The sequence below is a fragment of the Daldinia childiae genome, assembly GCF_008694065.1.
Source record: "Daldinia childiae strain JS-1345 chromosome Unknown Scaffold5, whole genome shotgun sequence".
NCBI classification, from domain to species: Eukaryota; Fungi; Ascomycota; class Sordariomycetes; order Xylariales; family Hypoxylaceae; genus Daldinia; species Daldinia childiae.
Window position 1 is genome coordinate 2,240,425 of NW_022984646.1, and position 23,675 is coordinate 2,264,099.

Sequence of the window (23,675 nt, forward strand, 5' to 3'; positions counted from 1 at the left end):
AGTATTTTAGGACCTTAAGAGTAAGGTGGACGGACAGTAAGTAGTGGAATGGTCGGATGTGATGATGATGATATGGTGTGACGTGATGCGACCGTGGGAATGAGAAGCGGAAATTGGGGAGTTGGAGAGGACAAGAGTCAAGTTTAATTGATGAATGATTTGAGATTGAATCAATTTACAGCTACTTCTTCCGCTGCTGCATACGGGAGGACGGGGCTGGGGGGACGGCGGATGTTCCCTGCTGACCGTAGGTGACGTCTGAGTAGTTTTTTTCTTCTTTTCTTTCCAGGGTCTTTCCGCTCCAATCACCGTCTCCGAGTCGGGTTTGTTTGGTTTGTCTAGTGTGTCGGCGGAGACGAGATAATATAATACAGTAATTCAGATGGAAGGGGAAAAAAAAATTAACAAAGCACAACCGAAACTTGAGAGAAATCAACGGGGAAGACGGTTAAGTTTGAACTCGAAGCTGTTTTTGTTTTCTATTCAAGTATTAATCTGCAAATCGGTCTTTCAAGCCAATCATAACTGTCTGACTCTGAATGTCTATGTAGTAACTCCCGAATTGTATGTTGAGCTGTGATTGTGATGGTCCATGGCATGGGTGGCTTGGAACGAAAATCGACGTTTGCCAAGCTAAGATTTTTAGTGGGAGCCTAGAGGATAAGGTACATTTTGCATGTATCTAAAGTACCTAGGCTCGAAGAATTCTTCTCACATGGATGTATATTTTAATCAGTTTTACAAACGCATTACTGCAACTTTGAAGCAAACACTGCGGCAATAAGCTCTATATAAGATAGGAAAGTACATAAGAAACCGGTGGCAAGAACGTCATACCATGCATCTTGTGTACATAGATACTTATATTTCTATGTACATGTACAACCCTAAAATAGCACAGCCCTGCTAGGTCACGTCAGCGTTCAAGGCTATGAATTCTTAATTTCCTATTTCGTCATAGCTTGTTAATTCCTAGTCCTTAAATTGTTAGTCTAACACGCATGTAACCCAGCCTTATCCATTGCGAATATCTTCTGCATCTACATATATATTCCTTCAGCAGATAATAACTACCTAGGTAGTTTAAGCTTAAATCTAACTCCTAATCAAATGATCTTACAATGTCGCTTGTATAATGCCTACATCTTGCCTTTTAAACGGCTGTTACTAGAATAGAGGTTAGATATTAGTAGCCCTTTGTATCAAGTCGTACGAAAAGAGTTGAAAAGTACTACCTAGTAGTTTAGATACAGACGCTTGTCTTCTACCATAATACAAGACCAATCACTCGAATATGATAGATTTAAAGTATCTTTAGTAGACGTATATTTGTTCTTAGTCTACTTATATGCTGCCGAAATAACTTCCTCTGAGACTTGACTTCCTATTTATTCTCTTGCTCATAGCTATATACTACGAGCTCAAATTCGTCACATGTCTTTCGATTTCTTCCAGCAGTATGGATCATACGAGGCTGTCGTAGACATTATTTCTAATCTGTAACGTGGCCTTTCAAGGTTAATTGTTCTGAATACCATGGAAGACCATTGTAGTCCTTATAAAAGGCACTATGTTGGCTCGAGTTTAGGTAAATAGAAACAGAAGGACACTGCCGAAAAACCAATATCAAAACTCTGCAATCCACCAGATGCATCAACATTTCATGCTTATCTTCGAGTACATATGTCTGCTGGGCGGATGGTTTGTTAATGAAGCTTTGGATGACATTTATGTACTCGTATGGAGATTTGCTTGGATCCGAGCAGAGACACATGGTTCCTCATGGCGCCATGTATTCCTCTGAGGTATGTACGAAACCTACGGAGCCATAACCCCGTACATTGCGATTTTAAAGTTGGTGAAATCAGCCTCAAAGATAGTCTTTCTTGCGGCTGGTTCTTGTGTATTGATTTAAATGCCACTCGACATCGCCATCTTTGTTCTCTAAAGTACCGCTCCGAATCTCGAATACCTTCATCGTCATTCGAGGACCGACTTCAGATAATTCCACACTATCATATCCAGTTCTGACGAAAACGTGATGCCGTACTTCTATCGCGTCTTCAATGTTCTTGAATGTAACTACTCGACTTCCGAGCTTAGAATTGCTCGTTAGAGGCTCACGGGGGGAATATATGCTTTAGGATTTTGACAACCCTTGCACCAAGACGAGAAGTGAAACCTATAGTTTGAGGTCAGTCGCAGTTGGAAAATGTGAACATGAATGAAGCTTACCATCAAATATTAAGTGAGGGTACGATTCGCTAACAGTCCCTCGAATACTGTTGGGAATATCGTGGCGTAACACAACATTATGTAAAGAGAATGATATGGTCGGTCCATGAGGGAAATGGGACATCGTTAACGCCGTAGGGACACCACGATGCTCATGGAGAAGGATTAAGTCGCTGAGACCACTACTCTGGGCCGATCGAACGAGGTCCGGTAGGATCAAGTTGCCACGATTCAGTCTTATGGCAGTAGGGATAAGCAAGCGGATTTCTTTAGCAAATGCTGATAGTCGGGCGGATGGGTCCCTCGAGGTAGTAACAAGGACCCGAGGATCAACTATCCCGGATAGTTGGGAGTACTCATCATCGAGATCCAACTCCTCATTCGTGCTCCTGTCTGGCCTGGATTCGTCAAACTGATAGTCTTTTCTCAGCTCCTTGTCGTTTGCGATAGAGGGATCTAGGGGTCTGCCGGTCGCTAAGGATGCTCTAAGTTTTGCTCTCTTCTCACTTATCTCAGAATCACGGAGGAGAAGGGCTCTTCTGTAGAGGTAATCGCGCCGTTGCCGAGCTTGTTTGCGCTGTAGATTGGGATTCTGTTAGTAGGTTTTATAGGTAAACTATTCATTTTTGAGATGAACATACAATCATGATTTTTGTTGGTGGCAACGTAGAATAGTGCTGCGCAGATTTTATACCAGTGATTATGTAGTAATATAAAGCAAGAAAGAATGCGCAATTGTTATAATATGTAATGTTAAACTTGGAGGCTCAAGAATTAGGATAAGCAACTGTAAAAGTCATGAACTTTTGGCCTGCATCAATTGGAATTTTTCATATCGGAGCTTATCAGACCCCCCGTCCGATAGACTTTAGGTACGCTTGGAAGGTACCTAGGTACCTAAAGTACTTTGGGGCTTAGGAAAGTTTGGTCATTGGCCTAGGTATTTGAGACCCACCATCCCGCCTAAGAGGTACCAAAGGTACATAGATTTCCGCCCGCCACAGTCAAAGATGCAAGCGCGAAAGTTATCGCAATCTGAGAATTCCAAAACCTCAGAATTCCACAATGTGATGACTTCCTTGTCATTTTCTCCTTACAACCCAACGTGTCGACTATCCTCCTGCGCCAAATAGGGCAGCGAAAAGGGGACATCCTATCCGTGATCTAGGTATCACTTTATATTCTATAAAGGTATTGTTGGTAACTAGCCTTTGACTTTCGTTGACTCTTTTACACTCCCTCTTCTATCCGTCCGCCTTCCACAAAACTCGTTCGCCGAGTTTCTATCCACTCTTCTTTTGTTCACATTTATCTGCCATCCGCCGTGTATTACTTCACCATATGCTAGGAAATTATATCAGGTTGTCTTGAGACATGATATGTATTAACAAACGTTAGATACAAAGAAATAGTCGTACCGAAATCCAGTTGCCCTAGCCGGCCGACGGCGCTACAATGGAAGGTGCTTTTACCCACCTAGGTAACCACCTTGTATCCGACTCTGCTGCCGCCATCAACGCTGGTGACGATGATCTCTCTACTCTTGATCCCGATGAGAGCCTTCTCTATGGAAAGTACAGCGGCCGTGGCGGACTAGGTACCGCAAGGCGAAGAAATGACGACGACGATAACGAAACCGAGGCTTTTGACGACGATGATAACGAGAGCGTAGCTAGCGTTCCTGTTGGAGCTATGAAGGCTCTGAACCTTAAGGTCCCTGAAGAAGACAAGAAACTACCCCCACATGCTTGCGCGTAGGTTCCTCTAAGACGATTGAGCGAAAAGTTCATTGGATTGTTAATGTGTTGGTTGCAGGTATTGCGGTATCCATTCTCCTGGCTCGGTAGTGAAGTGCCTCGCCTGTAATAAGTGGTTTTGTAGCGCTCGAGGAAATGCAAGCTCTTCGCATATTGTCAACCACTTAGTTCGAGCTCGACACAAAGAAGTACAACTTCATCCTCAGTCCACGCTTGGCGACACGACCCTCGAATGCTATAATTGTGGCACGAAGAACGTTTTCCTCCTTGGATTTATCCCTGCGAAATCAGATACTGTCGTCGTCCTGCTTTGCCGTCAGCCATGTGCCGCCACGCCCTCCTCGAAGGACATGAGCTGGGATACTTCCAGATGGCAGCCTTTGATTGAGGACCGTAGTTTTCTCCCGTGGCTTGTGTCGCCGCCTAGCGATAATGAGCAGCTCCGTGCTCGACATCTTACACCTCCCATGATTGCCAAGCTGGAAGAGATGTGGAAAGAAAATGCTAGTGCTACTATAGCTGACTTGGAAAAGGCAGCTAGTATTGATGACGATCCGCTTCCAGTTCTTCTCAAGTACGAAGATCCGTATCAGTATCAAAATATCTTTGGTCCCCTCGTGAAGATGGAATCCGACTACGACAAGAAGTTGAAGGAGGCGCAATCCGAGGATGGCCTGGTGGTTCGATGGGACCTGGGACTTAACAACAAGCATCTTGCCAGCTTCACGTTCCCGAAGTTAGAATCTGGCGACGTAAAGCTAGCAGTAGGTGACGAGATGCGACTCAAGTATAAGGGCGAGCTTCGACCTCCCTGGGAGGGTGTGGGATATGTGGTTAAGATCCCGAACAACCAATCTGACGAAGTTACTCTGGAGCTGCGTAAGACGGGAAATGAAAAGTCTGTGCCTACTGAATGCACTCATAACTTTTCGGCTGATTATGTTTGGAAAGCAACATCTTATGATCGCATGCAGGCTGCTATGAAGACCTTTGCTGTGGATGAGATGAGTGTTTCTGGATATATCTTTCACAAACTACTCGGCCACGAGGTTGCCGTCGCTCCCATGAAGACTAACCTACCTAAGAAGTTCAGCGTGCCGGGTCTTCCAGAGCTCAACAGCAGCCAGATTAGTGCTATCAAGAACGTCCTACTTACCCCCCTCAGTCTCATCCAAGGGCCCCCTGGAACTGGCAAGACGGTCACATCGGCAACCATTATTTATCACTTAGCGAAGATGAACAATGGCCAAGTTCTCGTATGCGCACCATCCAACGTGGCCGTGGACCAGCTCTGTGAACGAATCAATCTCACGGGGTTGAAGGTTGTGCGCCTTACAGCAAAGTCTCGTGAAGACGTTGAGTCTTCTGTTAGCTTTCTTGCGCTACACGAACAAGTGCGCATGCTTGACACTAATCCCGATCTGATGAAACTCTCCCAGCTCAAAAACGAACTCGGCGAACTTTCAAGCCAGGATGAGAAGAAATTCAAGCAGTTGACCCGTGCTGCTGAGCGCGAGATTCTTAACAATGCGGACGTAGTCTGTTGCACATGTGTTGGAGCAGGGGACCCGCGCTTGGCTAAGATGAAATTTCGCAATGTCCTTATTGATGAATCTACACAATCCGCCGAACCCGAGTGTATGATTCCTCTTGTTCTCGGTTGCAAGCAGGTCGTGCTCGTCGGTGACCACAAGCAGCTTGGGCCGGTGATCATGAACAAGAAAGCCGCCAAGGCTGGTCTAAACCAATCGCTCTTTGAACGTCTCGTCCGACTTGGTTTCACACCTATTCGGCTTAATATCCAGTACCGAATGCATCCTTGTCTTTCCGAATTCCCATCGAACATGTTTTATGAGGGCTCTCTCCAGAACGGTGTTTCTGCTCCCAATCGGATCCGCAAGGATGTCGACTTTCCTTGGCCGGTTGCTGAAATGCCTATGATGTTTTGGTCTAACCTGGGCAATGAAGAGATCTCTGCGTCTGGAACTTCGTACCTCAATCGAACCGAAGCTTCCAATGTGGAAAAGATCGTGACGCGATTCTTCAAAGCTGGCGTACGACCTTCTGATATTGGTGTTATTACCCCGTACGAAGGTCAGCGTAGCTATATTGTTACTACGATGCAGAATACGGGTACTTTCAAGAAGGAGTCCTACAAGGAGGTCGAGGTTGCCTCGGTCGATGCTTTCCAGGGCCGTGAAAAGGACTTCATCGTCCTATCCTGTGTACGATCCAATGACAACCAAGGCATTGGTTTCCTTTCTGATCCCCGCCGAATGAACGTCGCCCTGACCCGTGCGAAGTATGGACTCGTTATTATCGGCAATCCGAAAGTCTTGTCCAAACACGAACTTTGGCACCACCTTCTGGTGCACTTTAAGGAACGTAAATGTCTCGTCGAGGGTCCTCTAACTAATTTGCAGACATCTTTGCTCCAGTTTAGCCGGCCGAAGAACACTTATCGCCCCCGTCCTCAGCAAGTTGCACACGTTTCTAGCGGATTTTCCAACGGTCGCTCGGCTGGATACAATGGCCATAACGCCAACCAAGACTTTGAGTCGAGTTCGATGCTTTCTTATATTCCTGATGATACTTCTAGCCTTCACAGTTCAGCCCTTGGTGGTGCCGGAATTGGTAATACTGCTTTTCCAACGATGTTTTCCAACTTCAATTCTGAACAATGGCCTGGTCTCCCAGGATTTAATGCGACACCAGGTGGTCGCGTAGGAAGTAAGAGCAGGGGCCGAGGGACAGAGAGCATTGCTGGTGAAAGCGTCGCGACTTCGGAATATACTGATGGCACTGCTAGCGTTATTGGTAGCAAGGGTGTAGGACAGGGTGGCGCCAGTCTTGGCGCCGGGCTTCCTGATGCACTTCGTTCTCGACCTACATCCTACACCCAGAGCGATCGGCTGAAGCAACATGTTACAGAGGGCTCCGGTTTTCCTGCTTATTCGAATGGCTTCCGTCGCCGATATGATGACGACGAGAAGTCAGTCAGCACCGCCTTTGCTAGTCAAATTGGCGGTGGATTTGAGTGATTTGCCTATGACAAGTGGATAACAATACCATCGTTTAGACGAGAGCAGGTATGCCTAACAAGCAAAGAGTCCTGATGCCGTACAGCTCTAGACGCTTAACCAGCAGTCATTCCAACAATGAGTTCTACGCCGAGACAGCTTGTGCCCTAGCACATGACAATCTGCAAACCTTGGAGCCCCCCTGCCCTTCTAGAGTTGCCACTCGCAGCTGATCTGACAGGAGCGATTAAGCTTAAGCTACCGCCAACGGGCGATCCTATCAAGAGTCCATTTATGGACACTGCGATATGAGCCTTTGAGTTCACGGTTTTTGGTCCGATGGCGGAGAAGAAAGCGGAGGAGGATATAGCAGTCGCACGGCAAATTAGCCATGGTAATCACCAGTAACCACTGCAAGCTTCGATGCTGAAAACTAGGACGGCCACCCCCCAGCGAGAGCAAGTGGTGTTAATAATGCTCCACAACTAGGAATCACCTCAGATTCAGTCTGTTCCTTCGAGCGTGAGAACTACTCCGTTCAATAGGGCCCTGCTGCGACTGCGTCAGTTTCGGCATTCGATAAGTCTTTAAAGCTTGCTGCATTTGATTGATAAATTGAGTAAATGCTACCCGTTAATACAATACACATTCGTTTACCTAAGCTTCCTTTCTTTTATATATCGTGCGTATTTATCCGAATAATGCGTACCCAAGTAAATTCCATGACTGAATACACAATATCATGTGCTTAGACAACTACCTATAGAATGCTGAATATACCCCCCCCCCCAACCTTGGCCAAGAGATTATAGTACATGTCTAATTTAGGGGGTACACGATCGGGTTGCAAAGACCACTAGAAGACCGGATGTAACCTTCGCTGAAACTCTAACCACGTGGCTGGGATGCTCTTTGAAATTATGCAAAGCGATATTGTGAATATTAATATACTTGGAACTCATAAGGTTGGCCTATATAGTAGTAAGTGTTCAAGTCAGAAATTAAGTCTTATGCTAATATATCAACGTATTAAGTAGCTAAAATCAATAGCATGCATGTATCTACCTAATTTATTGCGGGGGACAGTTGATATTCTTTAAGAGCCAATCCATTTGAGAGCCATATAGGAATGTGTAACTTGCAATATGTACCTAAGGTAGGTATAAAACCCAATAAAAGATCGACATTTTTATAGGTAGATATTTAAGGTAGACAGACAGTTGTAGACTTTACTTCTATGGAAGTATCCTTGTTACATAGTGTACATGTCAATACATATATTCAATTGAATGTACGCATGTACTACCCAATGTACCTAAAGCTTAGGTGCATGATTCTACTGCGGGTTGGGCGTTCAGGCATATACCTGTGTAGATACTTACATAAAGCTAGCAAATACCTACCTGCATAAGGTACCACACAAGCTCATTCTGGGTACCCGTCATTGATATATCCAGTTATGACCCACGACGTAAACTGCGCCTTCCTGAGTTTCAGCATCAACTCCGCCTTCTTTCACAGGACACAATCATCAACTTCTTTTACCTTTATTATTTCTTTAGGCTGGGCACAGAAAAATCAGTATCAAAAAAGGAATATATTCAACACTTATCATCATTGCAACAATAAGCCACATCAACTACCCCTGCATAGTTCCTGCATAGGCCGATTTTGATCGAGACCCAACCCTCGTAATTCATGTCATACAAGTCCTCAAGCATAATAAACTCAGAGCAAGCAACTATAATCTAATAAATTTCTCGGTACGAGCCGCTATCCTAGAATCGATCTACTATGACAAGTGAAAAGATGCCACGGCCACTCTCCGTTGCTAAAGGCGAGCCAACCGCGACGGTGGTTTCTACCCCGGACGCATCGAATAAATCAGATACGGCACACAAGACAACCTTAACCCAGAGCGCCAAGCCTATCTTGATGGCAGATACATCTATCGCAACTACCAAGGATAACGACTCGATAACACAGCCTAGGGTTTCAATGAACGTCGAAGAATTTCAGGGTGAAGTCCAAACTACGAACGAATTGCCAACAATTGAGACGCTGCGCAAAATAGAGACATACAATGTTCTCGATAGTGATGGGAAGTCGCATAGTTTCAAGAGTCTCTATGCCGGCCGCAATTCTGCCCGCCGAGTGCTAATAATATTTATTCGACATTTCTTCTGTGGTGTACGTTGCTAATGGTCCGGCACGGGCTAAAACGTTCTATGCTGACCGACATGTCACAGAACTGTCAGGAATATTTACGCACGCTTTCGGCCTCGGTTACTCCCGAGGCCCTTTTGCAGTTACCAGTCAGCACCTTCATCGCCGTAATAGGATGCGGCTCACCACATCTAATCAACTCGTATATCCAAGAGACCGCCTGTCCTTTCCCGGTTTATGCTGATCCAACCCGTCGTCTGTATACCGAACTTGGGATGGTGCGCACCTTAGCAATGGGCTCGCGACCAGCCTACATGCAAGGGAAAACGCTGGCACATACTGTCGTTTCTGGTGTAGTCCAGGGGTTGAAGCAAGTGAAATCAGGCTTAGTGACGAAGATGGGTGACCAGAAACAAGTTGGCGGAGAGTTCCTTTTCGAACCCGCAACCTTAACATTAGACACTCCTGTTACGACGCCGCGTAGCGAAGAAGATAAGCAGCTGATGCTTTCAGACGAAAACGAGAAATTAGACGATCATGAAGACCCCAAGGTAGAGGAAAAGCGCGTCACATGGTGCCATCGAATGCGGACGACTCGAGATCACGCCGAGATTCCCGAGCTAATGGAAGTACTCGGTTTAGATGGTACTGGTGCTCCTATCAAAGATAAGAAAAGATGGGATAGGGCCTTAAGGACGAGGAAGGGCACCGGCTTAAGTATGGCCAGCCAAATGAGCCGATTGAGTGTTGATACTACTCACACCAATAACAACGGCAGTATAAAGACCAACGAGGCTCCCTCCCAACTACCAAATTACCAAACGGCATAACTTGATGCAATATGAATGAACACGTTTCTATTCCATCTAATCAAGCGACAGAGCCACTTAGGAATTCTAAGTCTCGCTATTGCCAACCTCTAATCAACCCTCTTGGAAGATCTCTTCTAATATATAGTTTGGGGAGTACTACTAAGGTATTTGATTACCGAAATATGATGCGTTCGCCTTTATTAGTATGCCTGGTTTGAGATTAATGAGTTATGTGGTATTCTCTATATGGGCGTTTTTCAAAATATATAACTTGAATAATTCGCATATATCAAATTTGTTTCTGTGGTCGTGAAAAATGGGCAGGAGTCACGGAAAATAGTTCCATGATGATAGCTAGACTTTGGGTAACGTTATGAAGTTGGCCGTAGTAAAAAGTAGATCGGTCTACAAGCTTAAGATATTAGACGTTCAATATGTAAATCGCAGATATCTTCACACGGGCAACAATTGAAAATATAGTATCATAGGTATCTAGGTACCTAAGAATTCTCACAATACTGTCTCATATCACTATATTCTAAAGGACTTCCCTTATACAAGGGGCCAAATACCTAAGTACCTGGGTTAGGTACTTGCTATATTAAAGGGGTTCCATGTGTATAGTTCAGAATTATGTAAGCGAAAAGTCTATATCGTGCGGTTAGTTGCAGTCCATAAATTCGTCTCTGGTTATTATATTTAAATGAATAGATTCTTTCATTATATATTCTACCGTATCATGATAAGAGCAATGCCACATACCCAACAAAAACAAGTATTTATGTTCTAGTCCGCGAAACAATCAGGTTCGCTAAATCCGTCACGTTTGCACTCGTCAGCAACTCTAGAATTTCCAAGGTTGCGCCAAGTTCCCTGGTAATCCAATTGCGCACTTCAATAGCAGTCAGAGAATCTAGACCATACGATGCCATACTCCGCAGAGCATCCACATCGTCGTGTGCCACGGACAGTACCTCCGATAATTTCTGCAGCACCCCCTGTACGGCAATTTGGCGGGCCTCCTCATTGTTGGCTGCAGCGCGGAATGCGTTCCTGTACGAGACGACCTGTCTAGAATCGCTACCCGCAGCTCGTATCTCCGCTACTGCTGCCGCTTTAAGGTGTGCGAATCGTGGGTCTTCTGCATAGTAAGGTAAAGCATTTGTATTACTTGGAACAAGCTTCAAGCCTGTCAGGCACTGCGTGCCGCATTTACCGGACGTAGCGACCGCCAGAAGCCCTAATACTTCAGCTTCGGAAATGGACTGTCCACCAAAGTTCTTGATAATCTCTTCCTCTCGCGCTGAGTTTTCGGAAATGTAGCCAGCGTCGGTTACAGCTGTAAGGTCAAGGGATACTCCTGGCAGACCTTGTGCTACCCTGCATGAGGCAAACCCATCCAGAAATGTGTTTGCAGCAGCATATGCAGCTTGACCACGACTACCGACAATGCCTGCAGCACTTGACAAGAGGACGAAATAGTCCAAACGTGTGTTAGTAGACTCGAGTGCGTTGTGGATATTCCAAGTCCCCTTAACTTTGGCACGAATCGCCGACACGTACGAGTCGTGGGTCATGTCTTCGATCAACCCGTCCTAATACAACGATTAGACATCCTTTTCTTAATGTGGGCTCAACTGAGAATCCGCCATCAAATAAGACAAAACTTACGTGGAGCATCATGGCAGCATGGATCACACCGCATATTGGCGGGAGTGTCTCAGTGCATTCCTTTACAATCTGGTAGACATTGTCCTCGCTAGCAATGTCACATGTCTTCACGACGATACTAGCCTTGTCTTGAGTATCATCAATAAGTTGTCGCAGCTCACCAACATTCCCTCCGCTCCTCGATAGCAATAGGATGTTTCGAGCACCGTGTTCTACCATCCATCTAGCCGTACTTCGCCCTAAACCACCAGTACCGCCAACTATGACGTGAGTCCCATCGGGATTCAAGAAACGCCTTGAAGCATAGTGCATTGCCTGACGGAAGCGTCAGTAGCCCGCTAGGTAATGAGCCGTGATGGATATGATAACTTACCATTACCTTCTCATTATTCTGAACAGAAATGATAATAGGATGTAAGGTGCCTTGTTGAATCATTCGCAAGCCCCGACCCAACTCTGTGATTCGCAACGTAACCATTTTCTTTAGTGGCTTAAAGATACCTCTGGAAAAGCATTCTAGCACGTCTCTAAGGATGTCTCTCATGAGACGCGGACGTGTAACTGTTAGTTCCACTAGATTGATTGACGTGAAGCTCACATTCTCAGCAAGGTCGGCTCTGGTATTCCAATTGCCAACACGAGTATGAAGTGTCCCCTGTATATGGATAATACGTCCAAACTGTGCAGAATTTTCCCATATCCTGCTCAGATTTTGAGTCACCGCTGGGAAACTGGACGAACTAGTGAAGACGACATCCATACCAATCCCACTGGAAGCATTTCGTATTTCACGATCGAAATAGAGGCTGGCTGTATCGAAAATTTTCTCCAGTCTGATGCCAAAGGACTTTGCAATAAAATCTCTTCGTTCACTACCATGGACCGCAACAAACACGTCAGCACCAAGGTAATGCGCAACTTGTATTGCAGCAAGCCCCTCGGAGCCGCTTATTTGGATAAGAACCCGGTCTGATTTTCGAACGCGTGCGACTTGGGAGAGTCCGTAAAATGCCGCACCGAAGGCAGATGGGATTATTGCCGCGTCCTCAAAACTCATGCCCTGAGGAATCCTAACGACACTACTTGCTGCTACGCAGACGTGCGTTCCCATCCGGCCATTACTTAGGACGCAGACCAGGTCTCCAATACTGATGTCGATAACATCGCGCCCAACACGAACGACAACGCCGCTACATGATCTTGCAGGCCTTGCAGACCCATTTATATCAGTGTGCACGATAACATCATCCTGGCTAAGCCCGCTGGCTTTAACTTCAACTTCGACTTGATCGTCATCCAACACCTCGCTACTTAGGGCGTCTTCAAAGTGTAGGCTATCGAAGGAACCCTCGGTGTGTGTAGCTACTCGTAACCAGCGTCCAGGTTGACGAAATTCTTGTAAATACGGCTCGGAATTTCCCAGCTCGCGGTGAACTCGTAAGTTCATATCGTCATCGACAATAAAACGCGGCACGACTAAGTCTCCGCCTTGCTCCGCGAATTCAACCTCAGCCTCAGGACTATCTGCAAGGACGGTTCTCCTAAAAGCATCTTCAATTAGTTCAGCCTGACCCTCCATATCTAGGGTACTGTCTGAGTCGAGGTCTAAAGTGACGGCAATTTTGCCAAGTTCGGAACGTGCTGTACGGAGTAGACCTAATGCCATATTCGTGCTTGGGTTCGTAGGCACTTTTGATGCGCCACAAGTCACCCATAATATGCCACCTGCTCGTATTAAAAGGGATTGGACTTGCTCGAATTCGGTCTTGTTTACTGAGGCTAGGACAGGACGATCAAGTTCCGAGAGCACTACGAAGAAGCCACTAAAGTCCCTAACATGAAGCAGGCTTGAAATGTTCGGGACAATCCCGGAGTGTAACTTGATAACATCGCATAGTGAAGCCACAAGTGTATCGTCTTGGGTACGCTCCGTCACAACCGTCACACGCCCTCCGTGGGATCGAAGGTGCGCATGGCTCACACATTAGCATGACGTTCCTCGGTCTGCTCCCATTGGATCTTGTAACACAGCTCTCTAGGATTGGGTGGTTTGCATATTATAGCCTCCAGCGGAGTGAGCTCCAATCCCAGTATAGAGATGGAAGGAAACTCACTATTCGCTGGCGCAAACAGTTCGGCTAATAGTGGCCCGGATTCTCCGTTTCTCGTTGACTGAACGATGAACTTGGATCTGGGTATCCTCTCCCAATCATCGCTGATATCGATACGCACCTGTTTGATGGCAGATGGAAGTTGCGGACTTGCCATTCCATCAAATCCCAACTCGGCTTGCGATATCTGGAAAAGGGGTTCTATCGTAGCCGGATGGGTCAAATACGAAGATTCGTACGCTAAAGGCATGATGAGTTTTGAGTCCTGGAGGGCACCTTGAGCGCTAACTCCGGACTTGTCCATGTTAACACTCAATAAGTTCCAAAAAGTATGCGGATAGCTGATACCTCCGGCACTCAAGTTAAAATAGAAACCCGCTGCGGGTATTGACAACTGATTATTTTCCTGTTGAACATTGAAATACGAATTGGAACAAGCAGCCACTTCGATATGGGTTTGCAGAGGTTTTGCTTCAACGAGACCATGACAATGTTCTAGCCATCCTCGTTTTGGGTTAAAACTGGAAATACGAAATTCGTCCCAGTCGAGTTTAGACATTCTGTGTGGCCTAAAGACTAATACGAGTTCAACCGGCTCGTCATCCGCTAGAAATAGTTGCTCTGGGATGGATATATCACGTAAATCGAAACTACCTGCTTCGAAACCCTTGAGTACTGCTCGCTGACTGGCTGCCTCTATAACCATAGAGATGAAAGCTGAAACGGGAAATACAGGACGGTCCCGGATTTGGTACTCACGTAGCCATGGCAGCTCCTCTAACCTTATGAAATTGCGCCATGTTGGCTCTAAGTCGCTGCTCCAGTCAGCTAGCGTCCCCAATCAGATCATGCCGTGCAAACGGTTTAAGTCGATGTTGTCGCGTGATTCGACTCTCATACCAGCAGCGCTGGTGTGACCACGGATATGTATAGAGGAAGGAGATAATATCAGGCTTCTCGATCTCGGAGCGGTTATGGTTGATATTGAAGAAATCGATACCTTCATAACCGCGCACGAAAAGCTGGCCAGCGAGCTCTAGGGTAGTCTCAGTAGCATCACGACCTCGTATAAGAGTCGGGATATACGGTGGGGTCTTAGAAGCCGGCAGCTGCATCGTCTTTAAAGTCTGCAAAATCGGACCTTTCAGCGCTGCATGCGGACCAATCTCGATGAGAACGTCCGGCTCGCTCTCCTCGCAGAGTATACTGCAATGCAGTTAAAGCGCACTGGGTTGGTCAAATTCTCTACCCAGTACTGCGGACCAAGCTCGTCCATGTTAACCTTGCGCGAACGGAGAGAAGAGAAGAACTCTACGTCTCTATTCGTTTTACTCAGCTCAACGTCTGCGATCATATTGTGGTATATCTCGGCTATCAATTTCATATGCGGACTGTGGTAAGCAACATCAATGAAGAGCTTGCGATTGAAGATTTGCTTTTCTGTCATAATATTAGAAAGTTGATCGATAGCCTCGGCGTCGCCTGAGACGGTTGTCGAGATGGGAGAATTTTCGCAAGCTGCCACCGCCTGAAGCGGATGCCGTAGCTGTTTAAAAAGGGGCTGTAGCTCGTTTGCGCCCATACCCACCGCCATCATTGAGCCTTTCACATCTGGAAAGTTTTCCTTTAGAGCAATGATAGCTTGACCACGATAATACGCTGCCGACATTGCCGCCTCAAGTGTTAGAGCCCCAGCTGCATACGCCGCACCAATCTCTCCGCTTGAATGACCCGTAACTGCAGACGGCTTAATCCCCCATGATGCCAGGAGGTCTACCAATCCGATCTGGATAGCACTGCAAATCGGTTGACTGATATGAGCCATACCTACACAAGAATTATCTTCATTTTGGGTCAGCTCCTCCATCAGCGAGAAATCAGCACCAATAGACAGAAGATGCTCGTCTGCTCGTTGGATAGCGGACGCGAACACAGAATGAGACTCCAGTAGCTCTCTACCCATAGCAAACCATTGCGCCCCTTGCCCCGTAAATATGAAGGCTAGTTTTGGCGACTTGGTAGGCGCGCGCTTTGGTATTACTTCAGGGCTATTGAGAGCTATTGCTAATTTGCTGCACATATCGGCTACTAAAGCTATGCGCCATGGGAGTTGTGAACGCCTCTGGCATAATGTGTCTAATGGCAGGTTAGCACGTCTATTTCCTTGGGTATTGGTTAGTATTAAAACTCACATGCCAAATTACGAGGCATGGTGCTTTGATAAAGCTCGGCATGTTGCTCGAGGAAAATTCCCAGCTGTTCCATACTTTTTCTCGCGGCCGCCTCATCATTGGCGCTCAATATGAATAAACGCTTCATCTTAATATGACCTTCAAATTTCTCGGGATCCAGGAATTCGATTTCGCTTTCTGCCGGTAAGGCTTTAAGAACTGCATGTCCGTTCGACCCGCTATAACCGAAGTTGTTGACACAGATATACTTCTTATTTCGAGGGAATGGCTGCTGTCTTTGTGGAAGCTGAATATAGAGGTCAGTACTATCTCAGTTTGCCCAAATTCTAAGATGGCTTCGAAGAGTATTTAATGAGGAAACTAACTTTCAAGTTCCATTCTGATAATGGGATTGCTGGGTTTTCCTTCTCAAAGTCGGCGTTTGGTACGATGAAACCCTTTTCTAGCATGAGCGCGGCCTTCATGACCGATATAACACCACTAGCATTTTCGAGATGACCAATATTGGATTTAACCGATCCGATAGTTAATGGTTCACTACTATCTAGCCTTTGACCAAGTGCTTTATAAATACCTCTGGCTTCAATAGGGTCACCGACCTTGGTACCTGTTCCATGAGCCTCGAAGAACCCGACGTCCCTGGCATCGATTTTGGCTTGTAAGAGAACATTACGTAGTAACGATTCCTGCTCTTCCGAGCTGGGTGCTACAATGCCTTCACAAATTCTACGTAAGTCTTCTGATAGTAAGATAGTTAAGGCAGGCATACATACCGACGGTTCGACCGTTGTGGCTGATTCCCGTATGGGAGATAACGGCCCTTACATAGTCTCTATCCTCTAGAGCTTTATGTAGGGGCTTGAGGATGAGGCACCCTGCTCCTTCACCTCTTGCGTATCCAGACTTGGCGCGATGGTCAAACGCATAAGTTTTCCCCGAGTCCGCAAATAGTCTACATTTATTTAAGTTAACTGGTTGTTCAAAAATCGAGAAGATCGTCGGGCTCACCTTAATTTTGCCATGGATACCCAGACGTCGGGTTGTGTGATCAGATGAGAAGCCCCAACTATAGCTTGTTCCGACTCCCCCAATCGTATGCTTTGAACAGCCATGTGTAGCGCATGCATACTGGATGAGCAAGCTGTGTCAACGGTAAATGTAGGCCCGCATAAGTTGAAGAAGTATGATATTCGCCCGGCAAGAAATGCCCCTTGGCTACCGGTGGGATCGAACATTGGCGAATCATCTAAATCTCTGAGGTTTCCCATTCTATGTTCATTGTCGGGGCCACCAATGAAGACACCAACTTTCCGACCCGAGATAGACTCCTTAGGAATGCCAGCATTCTCGAGGGCCTCGTACGAACATTCGAGGAGGAGACGCTGTGTGGGATCTTACATACGGTCAGCTTTTCAACGCGGTCAACTTGGGAGATGATGAATACCCATTGTCTCAGCTTCCTTGCGCGTCATATCAAAGAAGCCTGGGTCGAACATCTCGAGGTTCTGGGATAAGAAATAACCCCCTTGTGAGTTGATAGTACCCTTCTTCTCTGGATTAGGATGATTATAAGCCTCCTGGTTGAATCGATCTCGAGGTATCTTAGACCACGCGCTGCGCCCCTTGGTAAGCAGCTTCCAGAAGTCGCCAGGCGAAGATACATCACCAGGTAGACGGCATGACATGCCGACTATGGCAATGGGCATTAACTCCTCTGACTCCATGTTGGTACGTGAGAAAGAAGGTAGAGTGATGCCAAGGAATATTAGCTAGAGAAGACCAAGAGATTTGGAATGGTTCGAGTCGAAAGCGCCAGAAGTTATGTATTTCAACAAGCGAGTAATCTCATTTTGATTGCGACCCAGGCACAATTCGGATATTCTGAAAGCATCTCCTGCCCATTAATTGGGTTGAGTTTACATAGCGTATTCTTCTAAACGCTTCTAGGAACTCAGCAGTCGAACGGACAATGAAGTCGGTACTCCAGCTGATGGCAATTTTCCCATTTGGGACGAACGGCCTCGTATATCAGAATCAGGTCCGATGCCCTGAAGCTTTAACTGAGCCTTTTTTGGCTTCGACTTGATACAATACCCTCCCTACTCGACTTAACGAATAACTTATTTTATGATAAACCAGCTTTTGCTCATTATCTACTGGAATTGATGGTAGTGGATGCCTTCATTACATGGTTCTCTCAAGCTATCTTGGCTCCTTTCACGGTAAGTTAGCCGTTGTGTCTCGGGAATGCCCCTATTATGTGACTGAACTCTATGTAACGGAATATCTTAAATAGTTAACCACTATAAACGTCACAGTATATTATTATCACAGAATTTCATAGAGTTCAAGTTCTGTCAGTGCGGCACGTCAAAAACTTAGTCTCGGCTACGCAGGAATAGGAAAACGTGCTTCAGAAAACTCTGGATGAGTGTCGGAAGTCCGTGGATAGATCGTCGCAACCTCCAGCCCGTACGAAGTAGCCTGTCGATCATAAGCTAGTGGCCCTTGTTTCAAACTACAACATTATTTCTCAGCAACAGCTTGACGTTTGACGGCCGTACGGATAGGCGTATCTTCGCATGACTGGCACATGAGGAGAATGTTCGCGAAACTTATCTCCCAATTGGTGCAATATATCCACCACATATCCTGCACCTTGACATACATCAATCTCTCTCGAAGGGTGTAGGCCAACAAGGGTGCAAGCATAGGTTATTATAGACGGCCACCATAGACGCTACCAACAAGACACCCACATGGTTATCGTCACTTAATGTGAGTTTACGGGTGGTCCCCACGGGGGGCAAAACAGTCTTAACAAGTGGTCGTTCAACGGCAGTCTTAAGAATGTTTCCGGATACGATGCTCACTCAAGCCGTGAGGTATATATCATCAACAGTCGTACGCCATCCGGACCTACGAAAGGCGTAGCTCGCTTACCCCATCGATAGCCTGATAGAAATAGAAGAACAGCTAAGACACGCGTCTCTTCCAGCTGAACACATCGTCTGCGGTACTTTGGTAAATCTCGTTGGACGAATTGGGCTGAAAAGAAGCTCGGGTGAAGAGAAAAAACAAAACAAACATACGAATCCTCCCTCTTACACTCTTCGTCATTATGAAATTCCTCTGCTTGCCCGGCGCATACGGCAGCGCCAAGGTACGTAAACATCTAACCTACCTACGTTAGGTACCTCAGGTATCTATCTAAACAGCCGTCGTCTCGTCGGCGTACTAACAATAACACCGTGCAGAACTTCAGCGTCCAACTCGGGCCCTTCGCCAAGCACATGGAGGACCGGGGCCTAGCGACCTTCACCTTCACGCAGGGCGCGCACGAGGTAGAGCCGCCGCTGGGCTGGGAGAACTACTTCGGGTCGCGTCCGCTATACCGGTTCTTCGGACCGGCGGCGGCCGGTGCAGGCGACGCGTTCGAAGTCGTGCGCCGCGTCCGCCATATCCCGCGTGGCCTGAGCCCCGAAGCCACGCTTCGACTGTTCAAGCCGCCGCGCCCCGTTGCCTACGACTGGCGCGCCTTTCGCGAGGCCCTGGACGCGCTGTTCGAAGCTATCGAGGCGGATGGCGAGATTGACGGGCTGATTGGGTACTCGGAGGGCGCGATGATGGCGGCGTCGATTTGTGCCGAGGAGAATAGGCGGTGGGAGGAGAGGGGGGTGGCTAGGCGTATTAAGGTGGGTTTATTTCTTTTCCTTTCCTTTATTCTACTCCCTTCTCTTCCCTTTCCCTACCCTTCCTAGCCTAACCTAACAAAATCCCCCCTCACAGTTCGCCATATTCTTCGCCGGCACGCCCCCCCTAGTCGCCGAAGGCGACGGCTTCGCAGCCCGCCTGGCAGACGAGCACGGGACGTCCATCTCGATCCCGACGTTCCACGTGTTCGGGTCCAACGACCCGCTAGTATACTCGTCCGTCGCGCTGTACAACGCGTGCGACCAGGACACGGCGCAGCTGTACGACCACGGGCTGGGCCATCTCGTGCCGCGCGACGCCGACAACGTCGAGCAGCTGGGCGACGTGCTTGCTGACGTTATCACCCGGATCAACAAGGACAGCGAGAAAGACAAGGTTGTCGTTGCTGCTGAGGCCGAGTCTGTATCCGCGTCTGATACCGAGCCTTCTGTTGACGAATACGCTGACGAGTCCTCTGCTACTGGCCCCTCGTCCGCTGCGTCTAGCGATGAGTCGTCGGATCTGGATTCGCGCTCTAGTAATGGTGTTGGGTCTGAGGGGATTGCTAAGGTCTAGGGGCTTGAAGGACCACATGGGAACTAGGGAGCGAAAGAAGGGTGGCGATCCATGGGTTCTTACCGTCTTCTCCGGCTCGATTCTAGTGGCGCGCGCTTGATTTCGTAGTCTTTGGTAATTTAGTATACACCCTCGCGTTTTAGAAATTTGTTAGTTTTAAGATTACCCCTATTTCCCCTAATTAGGAGTTTCGTTAGTACGCAATACACACACATATATACACAATATACTAGCAACGGGTACGTGAAAAGATATTTTAGTGAATGGGTTATATATTTTGGTTCGCCTGATATACTTATCATCCCAGAAAGTCGTAACACCAATGAACTCTCATTAAACCGTCACTGAAACCTGATTCCGTTTCCCCTAGTAGTCGCAGGTCTCTCTCCCCTATAAGGGGCGACGATCCACAATCGCTAGCCCCCTTTTTTATAGAACAACTGACCAATACCGTGCGTGCGTGCATGCGTGCGGGTGCGGCGACAAAGCCCGGCCGCTTCAACTCATATGACATGCATGGCCGGGCCCTTTTTTTTGACAATAAGGAGAGGGAGGTATTAATTATGTACAATACTGGGTACAGTGAGCAGGACGACGGCGGCAAATTACTAACGATTCGTCGTTCGGACCTTTTAGGTTCTCGAGGTCTCGGAGTAAACGTATGCAGACCTCCAGGCGCTTTTAGTAGTGGTTTCCGTATGAAGCCGAAATATGATTTGCCCAACTTCCAAAACATTTCCTAATAAATCCGGGGTGAGTAGAGTCGCTCCGTGATACCCTTTGGTGTAAAAGGATGCGTATATTAACTGCCCAATGCTATCATCTAGCGGGCGCCCGCAAATGCGCCGGCCCCCATACTAGCAGCACCCGTGCCCATTCCTTGGAGTTTAGCAGCTAATTGAGGATACTTTTCTTGAACTTGAATCTGTGTCCGCGTAGCTTCGGCGTATGAAAGCGCATTAACAATCTCCCCAGGTGTCCTAGCAAGCTCAGCTGCACGCTCAAAGTACCTAAGTGCCTCCGTGATCTTGCCCTGTTGAAGGAGAAGTTGCGCCATTGTAGCCACGGCAATATCGCATTCGGGATCAACTATAACTAATTAGCATCTGGTTTTTATCTGATCTTTTAAAGTGCGCTTACTGATCAGCGCCTTCTCGCATAACTTTTCTGCTTCCGTAAATTCGGCCTTTTGTTGGAAGAGAGCCAGTGCCTTGTTAATAAGGGCAATACGTTCATCGCCAAAGGCTTCGTCTGCTTTTCCATCTCCATGGCGGTGTCGAATTTCTGGATAGCTTCGTCATACTTGCTCTGGTCGAGGAGAAGCTCTCCGTAGTAGTTGTACACATCGGGTACCTTGTCGAAGTTCTTAACACACCGACGGAACGTCGCCATAGAGGATGCCACAGAGCCCATCTTATATTGCGTTACACCAAGCTGAATATGTGAGAATATGAAGGAAGAGTCAAGATCGATTGACTTTTGGTAATCCTTAGCAGCATCTTGAAATTCGCCATGGATAAAGTGCAACTGCGCGCGGTGATAATAGATGTCCGGATCGCTATCGTTTTGACTCAAAGCCTGCTCTAAGTCCGCGGCAGCACTGGCTCGGTCACCTGCAACCAGATCAGTTTTTAAGTCACTTTCCGTGATACGTAGCATCGGCTACTTACCCATTTCCAGGTGCATGCTTGCACGCTTGACATAGCTTTGGGTGTACGACGGATCGAGCTCAATACTCTTGTCCATATCCTGCAAAGCTTCCTCTTGAGCCCCACGTAGATTTCTGAACGTACCCCGTAGGTTGTAGGCAAGCGCCTCGTGCTTATCCAAGTCACCAAGTTCCAGAGCCTTTTCAAACGCATTTGCTGCTTCTTCATAACCTTCGTGGGTTTTCTTCTCCATAGCTTTCAACCCGATTTGTAGCTGCCCTTTTCCAGTAGATTCCGGTACCTCCACGTCGTCCTCCAAACCCTCGGGACGCGGCTTCGCTCGGAAGCTTTGAATATAGTTGGAGACGAAGGTGGGGCTAGGTAGCTTGTTGGGATCCTTGGACTTCATGATTTCCTCAGCCTTTTGCTCAGCAACTTTCTTAAGCAATCGTTCGACAGCATTGGTACTGGATTCGGTTTTGAACTCGTCGATGATGCAGCTGGCGGTGTAATCGAGGAGCGATTCGCTGAACTGAGATAGGTGCTCATAAGCATTAGCTCTTCGGTTTAGAGCTTTTACATATGTAGGGTCGAGGCTGATAGCGGCGGTCGTATCTTCGACGACCTTGTCCCACACGGATTGGGCGTTGTAGCAAGCGGCCCTATTAGAGTAAAAGATAGAGTCTGGTTTGCAGAGGATAGCCTTGGAATAGAGATCAATAGCTCTGTCATAGTCTTTACTGCCATAAGCTTTGTTTCCAGCGTTCTTTAACTGCAGGGCATAGTCGCGACGCTGCTCATCGGTGAAGGTATCGACAGTGGTCTCGTTGATCTCGGGTAATTCATCGGCGGCTTCTACTGTCGGGGTCTTCGCTTGTTCACCTGCCGGGACAGTTTTAGATGCTTCGGCCTGGCGCTCTGCCTCCTTTCGTTTCCGCCTCTCCTTCTTGCTAGGTTTACTTTGCGAAGCAGACCTCGGTTTTTGCTAGGTAGGAATATGAGCTAGCTATCATAGTGAAGGAAAAAAAAGATTTCAAAGAAGAAAATAACTTACAGCATCACCATTAAGATAGTAAACTACACAGCGCTAGTGACGACAACAGCTACACCAGCAATGGTATAGACGAGCGCTTTGTTCTCGGATGCCCAATTGGTAAAGCGGTCCCAAAGGGAGGGCTCTACGGGGATAGCAATAGGTTGGGCTATGGGAGGCATCGGTGGCGGAGCTGCGGAAGCACGAGACATTACGGTGGAATCGGACGGATGTCGTCGATTTTGATTTCGAGGTGGGGAACAAAGTGCGGCAACCAGGGTGACAAGAAAAAAAAAAAAGGTGACTTGATAAGTCGAGGTTGCAAAATCGGTCGAGTCACAAGACACAGCAAGACACAGGGTCAAGAATGATAAATAGTGATGACGATTTTTTATTGTATTTTGGTTGCGGATAGCTGTGTAAAGAAGCTTTAATCAAAATTCAATAAGTTGTTAAAGTTGTTATTTTATTTTATTATTATTACCGATCAAAAAAAAACTTTGCAAGCGCAAAAAAAAAGTTTAACTAGGTACTTTACAACAAGTACATAGTATCTTTTAGTAGTGTATGACCCAATTTAATATGCGCTGTGCTCTGAAAGCTTCGACCCTGGTTGGCCCACAATCACTTCGTCATCAATATCATCAATCGGAGAGCTCCATATGTAGTAGATAGCGACAGCCCACCCCTCCTATCCTTCCTACCTTCCTACCTTACATAGGAGGTAGGTACAAAGTACTTATCCCAAGCCACTTCAATC

The 23,675-nt window shown here is 46.9% G+C and overlaps 6 protein-coding genes across 7 annotated transcripts; 3 read left to right on the top strand and 3 right to left on the bottom strand.

The window, feature by feature from the left end:
• Window positions 1–2,120: 2,120 nt before the first annotated feature.
• GL218_05756 (U3 small nucleolar ribonucleoprotein IMP4) lies at window positions 2,121–2,882 on the bottom strand (the record flags this gene model as incomplete). The annotated part of the gene is made up of 3 exons (XM_033582440.1): window positions 2,121–2,182; window positions 2,236–2,827; window positions 2,877–2,882. The coding sequence occupies 3 exons, from the start codon at window positions 2,880–2,882 to the stop codon at window positions 2,121–2,123; spliced, it is 660 nt and encodes a 219-aa protein (XP_033434401.1).
• An 808-nt stretch (window positions 2,883–3,690) lies between these two features.
• GL218_05757 (Regulator of nonsense transcripts 1 like protein) lies at window positions 3,691–7,033 on the top strand (the record flags this gene model as incomplete). Of its 2 annotated transcripts, none has more annotated exons than XM_033582441.1 (2): window positions 3,691–3,989; window positions 4,051–7,033. In XM_033582441.1, 2 exons carry the CDS (start codon window positions 3,691–3,693, stop codon window positions 7,031–7,033), a joined length of 3,282 nt encoding a protein of 1,093 aa, XP_033434400.1. The 2 variants fall into 2 exon arrangements, with proteins under 2 accessions (XP_033434400.1, XP_033434399.1); XM_033582442.1 differs by having other exon boundaries at window positions 4,117–7,033.
• A 1,773-nt stretch (window positions 7,034–8,806) lies between these two features.
• On the top strand, window positions 8,807–10,008 carry GL218_05758 (Thioredoxin-like protein AAED1; the record flags this gene model as incomplete). The annotated part of the gene is made up of 2 exons (XM_033582443.1): window positions 8,807–9,202; window positions 9,262–10,008. The coding sequence occupies 2 exons, from the start codon at window positions 8,807–8,809 to the stop codon at window positions 10,006–10,008; spliced, it is 1,143 nt and encodes a 380-aa protein (XP_033434268.1).
• A 761-nt stretch (window positions 10,009–10,769) lies between these two features.
• GL218_05759 (Lovastatin diketide synthase LovF) lies at window positions 10,770–17,688 on the bottom strand (the record flags this gene model as incomplete). The annotated part of the gene is made up of 10 exons (XM_033582444.1): window positions 10,770–11,585; window positions 11,662–11,976; window positions 12,035–13,202; window positions 14,673–14,978; window positions 15,029–15,908; window positions 15,965–16,250; window positions 16,330–16,679; window positions 16,738–16,916; window positions 16,973–17,357; window positions 17,409–17,688. The coding sequence occupies 10 exons, from the start codon at window positions 17,686–17,688 to the stop codon at window positions 10,770–10,772; spliced, it is 4,965 nt and encodes a 1,654-aa protein (XP_033434267.1).
• A 1,397-nt stretch (window positions 17,689–19,085) lies between these two features.
• Window positions 19,086–20,233, top strand: GL218_05760 (uncharacterized protein; the record flags this gene model as incomplete). The annotated part of the gene is made up of 3 exons (XM_033582445.1): window positions 19,086–19,127; window positions 19,222–19,659; window positions 19,754–20,233. The coding sequence occupies 3 exons, from the start codon at window positions 19,086–19,088 to the stop codon at window positions 20,231–20,233; spliced, it is 960 nt and encodes a 319-aa protein (XP_033434775.1).
• Window positions 20,234–21,056: 823 nt separating this feature from the next.
• Window positions 21,057–23,127, bottom strand: GL218_05761 (Mitochondrial import receptor subunit tom70; the record flags this gene model as incomplete). Its single annotated transcript, XM_033582446.1, has 5 exons — window positions 21,057–21,322; window positions 21,374–21,419; window positions 21,464–21,846; window positions 21,904–22,867; window positions 22,990–23,127. 5 exons carry the CDS (start codon window positions 23,125–23,127, stop codon window positions 21,057–21,059), a joined length of 1,797 nt encoding a protein of 598 aa, XP_033434776.1.
• Window positions 23,128–23,675: the final 548 nt, after the last annotated feature.